The sequence below is a fragment of the Grammomys surdaster genome, unplaced genomic scaffold (assembly GCF_004785775.1).
Source record: "Grammomys surdaster isolate TR1022 unplaced genomic scaffold, NIH_TR_1.0 114084, whole genome shotgun sequence".
Classification (NCBI taxonomy): Eukaryota; Metazoa; Chordata; class Mammalia; order Rodentia; family Muridae; genus Grammomys; species Grammomys surdaster.
In genome coordinates, this window is record NW_021612443.1 from 1 (window position 1) to 6,141 (window position 6,141).

At 40.9% G+C, this 6,141-nt stretch overlaps 1 protein-coding gene across 1 annotated transcript; it reads left to right on the forward strand.

The window, feature by feature from the left end:
- Window positions 1-5: 5 nt before the first annotated feature.
- LOC114635615 (glutathione S-transferase alpha-3-like) lies at window positions 6-4,967 on the forward strand (the record flags this gene model as incomplete). Its single annotated transcript, XM_028784118.1, has 4 exons — window positions 6-20; window positions 2,647-2,698; window positions 3,633-3,765; window positions 4,811-4,967. Coding segments are annotated over 4 exons (357 nt in total), but the record flags the coding sequence as incomplete, so codon positions are not given.
- Window positions 4,968-6,141: the final 1,174 nt, after the last annotated feature.

The following is a 6,141-nucleotide window of genomic DNA, read 5'->3' on the forward strand; positions in this document are numbered from 1 at the left end:
TGGCTGCAGCTGGAGTAGAGGTACGTTCTGCATGAGTCATTTGAAGTAGAACCTGAAATTTCTTGTGTCAAACACTTCCCTCACAGGAACTGAGAAAGTGTCTTACTGAATGACCTAAGATAAAAACTGCCAGTTGTCAAGTGATGCAGATTATTATTTTATCATCAATCATCAACATTACAATATAGTCTGGAGAGATGGATCGGCAGTTAAAACACCTGAGTTCGATTCCCAGTGTCCACTTGTGGCAGCTAATAACCACTTGCAACTCCAGGTCCAGATCTGTACCTTCTACCACTCTCCCTGCACACATCATACACACACACACACACACACACACACACACGCATATGAAAAAGAGAGAGAATAAAAACAAATCTGACACTAAGAAGTGTAAGTAGTTCATCAAAACTATACATTTTCTTTAAATTTAAACTATAATAAAATGTAAAACCTGAAAGTTATACCATTTAGAGAAAAAATAGAAACACGAACATTACCTTCTTGATGTGGCTCAGATTCTTTAATATTCAGTGAAGTATGCATGGCGACTGTAGTTGTAGCAGATGCATGGTCCTGCTCCCTGCAGATATCACAAGCATAATGACTTATTTCAGGAAAACATTTAGATTATGGGATATGGTTTTAGGACAAAGTACTTCTTTTATCAATATGAGAATAGTTTAAGCTACATTTAAAAAAAGACGGGATGGTGCCAAAAGGTACCTGGGAACAAGAATTCCTGAAAATAAGGTAATTCTTTAGAGGCTGATGAAGACTATGGAAAGTTTGGCTGTCACAGACCCAGAGGCTAATTATTATCGTGGACAACCTTGAGACCCTTAAGGAGGCATTCTTTGTCCACCTCTGTATCAGACCTAACAGCCCATAAACAGATGAAAAGTTTTAGAATATATTTCCTTCACCAGAACTGATTCACCACCAGTCAAAGGGTTGAGATGTGATCAGATAGCACAGAGATCTATAGTTAAGATTCCACCACATGGCTATAACCCACCTCTATATTGTTTCCAACATCTGTATTTTAAAAACACCTTTGACATGTGACTTCTTTGTTCTGCTGCCATAAAATTGATTCCATATTGAAACAATTGAACTTGGTTTAATCTAAATTTGTGTTCTCAGGCCATAGCCAATCAAATTTAGATCCAAAATAAATTCTGTTATCTCCTTTGAGATGAGAGATGTGTTTTTGTGTGTATGCATCCATCTTTTACAATCCTAATGATGTCTCCACCCCTTGCTAGCTACAGCCTTTGGAAGAGTGGGCGACACCTAACCTGGACAGCATTGTAGAGCTGGCCCTGATGGTGTTGGGTACAGATGAACCAGCCCAAGGTTATGACCCGGTCCCTTGTTGGTCTTTTGGTGGCATGGGCACAGGAGAAATTCAAGCTGTCCCCCATTGGTAGCCTGCAGCAAATGGGAGAGATGCCCCCACCAACACTGCCACCAAGGTAATGTGTTAGAGCTGGCCTTGGTCACCCACTACAGCACTCTAGGGAGCAGGCTCCACTTCTTGATGGGGCAGCATAGTAAAGCTGACTCTGGGGGACATGACCATGAGAGAGAAGATCAAGGGACCATCAATGTGTGAGCTGGACCTATCCACTGTAGGGCAGAACTACAGAGCTGGCCCTGATGGCACACTAGAGGGCCTGTCCTTCTCCTTGCAGGCTGTTGTAAACAGGAGAGCCACTCCCACCTCTTGCATGTGTAAATCAAGAGACCTGGCCCTTGTTTGTTTTTTGTGGGGAAGGTTGCAAGGGTGGATGGAGGACATGGAGGGATGGGGCAATGAGTGGGGTCAGAGTTGATGTGACATTCAGAGAGAATCAATGAAAAAGTTTTACAAATGTTAATGGTGTCCTATGCTTGCTGAGAACCTAATATACAACTCATGGTTTTAAAGGTGGTTTTCGTTCTTTAGTGATTTAGTCTTGAGATCAACCCAAAACAGACATTGTAAGGAAATGCAAGCTATGGAGTAGGGTACTGAGACACAGGAACACCCAGTAGCATGACCAATGTAACGAACCTAATACATTCAAAAGGCCATACCCAACTCACAAAGCCATCTCAGAACTCCTAGATTTTAATAACAAAAATAATGTAGAGATACTAATTTCTTTTTACATTAGGAACTCTATAAAATTGTGCCCCCATTTTCCAGGAGAGTCAATTTGACTTGCAAGAGTAATGTAGAAAACAAGAAGTATTTTACCCACATGAGGTCTCCTGAGGAGATAAGTGTTGTTAATTACAGTACAAGCCAATAGGCAGGATGTTAGACACAGGCTCCTGCCCTGTTCCATTCTGAATACACACACTGTTCCTTCTGCTTACACTCGGGTTTGGATGAAATACTACAAATGCATAGCGAGAAGAAAAGGTCAGTGTTTCCCTGCCACTGTCATTCCTGTAGCTCATGTCTTAGTCACTGACACAGCTCCTTTCATAAGACACATGCTAAAACTTCCCTTAATACATAACTGGCTCACCTGTGTACTTGACACCAAGTTAAAAGAAAATAGCTTTCTTATTTCATATATTCTATGGACAGGACCTTTAAAATGAAAAGTGAAATTAGTCAATAAAGATTTGTTTACTCTTTCTGTTTTCTAGTTTGAAGAACAATTTATGAAAACTCGGGATGACCTGGAAAGGTTGAGAAATGGTAAGAAACAGATCTAAATGTTCCTGAGGAGGGTTCTGGTGGAAGATTTAAACATTAAATTACTTCCCTAATTCTTGTGTTGACTGATGGATAAGGTGGTAGGTTGTAAGTCTTCGGTCTTCTCTATGTGCAGATCTAAAAATCTCTCAATTAAAGGAACTGAAAATCTCTTTATAGTTGCCATGCAGAGCCTCATGGATGTCCCATCTCTGCTTTCACATGCTCTCTGCCTTAGCTCAGGCTCCCACAGTGCCCTCCATCCACATACAAGTCTCTGGATGCCAGGAGCAAATATGTCAATCACTTACCTTGAGTTCTAACAGGTTTAACATACTGATTCGCTAATACTGTTTTCTAAGAGTAACAGAAAGATTAGACTGGTTATGTGGAAGACTATGAGAGAGGGTAAGGGGAGAAAGAGAGAAGGCCAACACCCTTGAGTGAAGGTCACTGAGCTTACCCAGCACATGCTGTCCCTTGGTATTAGTTGAAAAGCACACAATGCCCCTTGATGTTAGTGAAAAACATACAGAAACCTACATAGAAGCAATTTCATGATTTTATTTTTATGTCATGAATAGGATAAAACTTTAGGACTTTCTTTTTTTATTATAAGGAAACCCACTGACAGTACAATTATACCTCCTTCTACTTCTTCCCAAAATATACGTGAAGATGAAATAAACACACCATCACATCCTATCAACAGATACAGTATTAGGGTTCACGGTAAGAAATAAAAACACCAGTAAAATAATAGGCTACATCTTAGAAGACACTAAAGGTGCAGGAAACAAAATATTAAGTGCTATTTTCACTGAGTAATTACTTTTTAAATTTTCAGTCATCTCATCAAATATGTTGTTTTAAATGTATCTTATGATAGATTTTAAACCGTATTCCACTTTCTACTTCTCTTTACTTCATCCAATAGATGGGAGTCTGATGTTCCAGCAAGTGCCCATGGTGGAGATTGACGGGATGAAGCTGGTGCAGACCAGAGCCATTCTCAACTACATTGCCTCCAAATACAGCCTCTATGGGAAGGACATGAAGGAGAGAGCCCTGTATGGTAGACTTTCTCTGAATCAATAAGGTCCTATCTTGAGTAAGCAGAAGCAGGGCAAGGGATTCATGAACACATTGGGGTTGTGTGCTTGGATGCACATACACTGACATCAGTTAGGAGGAGTCCCATGGAGATGAGGGAAGAAGATGAGGGGTTAGAGATGTGTCGTTGTAGAATAGGAAATGTTGGAGTCCTGTTTCCAAAAGACTTGTTTAACTTTGCACAGTGTCCAAATCTTTGATTGACAGTAAAGAGAGTGATACAAAGATCTGACCTTCTAGGTCTGGCCATTACAAGATATATAAACATTACCATGACCCTAGGTTACCATCTAAATCAACATACAGTCAGCCTGCCTGTGACTCATAGAGTCTGGTGCAGAGACACCAGGGTTGCATGATGCTTTTCATGGGAACTGAATGAAGGCTTTCTGATGCTGCCAGGACTTAATCATCAGATCTCCTCTCTTCTGTGATACAACCACTCCATTCAAACAAAAGTCTTCTGTGGAACTGTGGGTTGTTTCTCAAAAAGCTAAACATCAAGACACCAGCAGTTCCATTAATAGATGAATACAAGAGGAATGAAAATACGTGCTCAGGAATCATTGTACAGTGATGTACCCTGATGTGCTATTTATAATGTAATAAAAAGTTGAAAAAACTAAGCCAAGTGTTCACCAAAGACTGGATGCAGAGAGAACACTGCTTGCCAGACATTCAAATCATTCTAAGTAGAGTGTTTCTGGATGTGGTGACGTTTGCCTTTAATCCCTAAACTCAGTGACAAAGGCAGACAAACTTCTGTGAGTTTAAGGACAGCCTGTCACCATCATAAATTACAGGCCAACCAGAGCTACACAGAGAGATATTTTCATTTTAAAAAAAGTCTAAAAGCATTGCTAACCTACAATTAAAATCAGATTACTGTGACTGGCTCCATGACACCATCAGGGTTGAACTGTTTTACCATAACTGTTTACATCCTTTAGCAAAAACATGTGAGGCAAGAGAGCTTTGGCAGAATGCTTGTCTGTTTTTCAGCATTGACATGTATACAGAAGGTATGGCGGATCTGGATTATATGGTTCTCCATCACCCTTTCACTTCCCCTGAGGAGAAAGAGGCAAGTCTTGCCATGATCAAGGACAAATCAAGGAACCGCTACTTCCCTGCTTATGAAAAGGTGAGTGAAAGCTGACTGACCTTCCACACATTGAGAAGGTCTGATAGTCTTCAGGGGACAGTCTTGAGCAGCCAAAGTTGCTGTAACAAAATGCCAACCACGGAGTGAGTTAAACCATACTGAGGTATAAAAAGATCCTGCAGATTGATGTCTAGCCAGACTTGTTCCTTAGATCATGGATGCCTGTCTTCTATGTCTTCAATTGCAGACAGGTTGTAGGAGTTCTCTGGAGTTTTCTTGTTGGGAGCAGGGAAGCCATTCATGAGCACTTAACCTGTAGGGTCTATTTCCCTCTCAGGGGTCCTACTTACTAAGAGCATCGTGCTGTAGGCTGGGGATCAGTTCAAGACTGTCTGTATTTTGGGTTGCACAGGAGAATTGATCTAAAAAAAGAAAAAAGTGAGAAACTACAAGATTGAACTTAGGTTTCTCAGCAGTAGTTAAATTGAAATCAGAACCCAGTTTTTCAGAGCCTCTTTTTATTACAGAAGAGGCTTTTTAGGAAGTCAATTTCCACATGACAAAACCTCTTATCTGATCTAGGGATTGTCTGAAGGAACCATTTATCTAAGGAATTCTAAGAAATATGAGAGAGAGTTCCTAGTTTACCAGGTATGTCTCAGGACTAAGTTCTGCAAAGGCTCTAAGAATCCTTCAGAAGAGCAACCTTGTAAAATCTCAACTAACAATCACTGACTGTTTACAAAAGGCCACTTCAAAGCCCAGGTGCCTTCACTCCAGAATTCATGCCAGATGCTATGGCTCTGCTAATATTCTGTTAGACAAGACTAGGCTAAAACAGAGTTAGTTTGAGGCTAACCTGGGATATATGAAACCTTATATCCAAAGTAGGAAGAAGAAAGTATGAAAGGGATAAAGAGAGAGGAAGAGAGGGATGGAGGGAGGGAGGGAGAGAGACGTTGGGGAGGAGGGGAGAGAGGGAGGGAGGGAGAAAGAGGGAGAGAAGAAGAGAGGGCAGGAGGGATGGGAGGCATGGTTCAAGGGAGGGAAGGAGAGATGGTTCAGTGGTTAGGAACACTGACTGTTCTTTCAGAGGTCCTGAGTTCAATCCCAGCAACCACATGGTGGCTCATAACCATCTTGTAAAATGATCAGATGCCGTCTTGTGGTTCATCTGAAGACAGCTACACTGTATTCATACATAAAATAAATATTTCTTTAAAAAAAA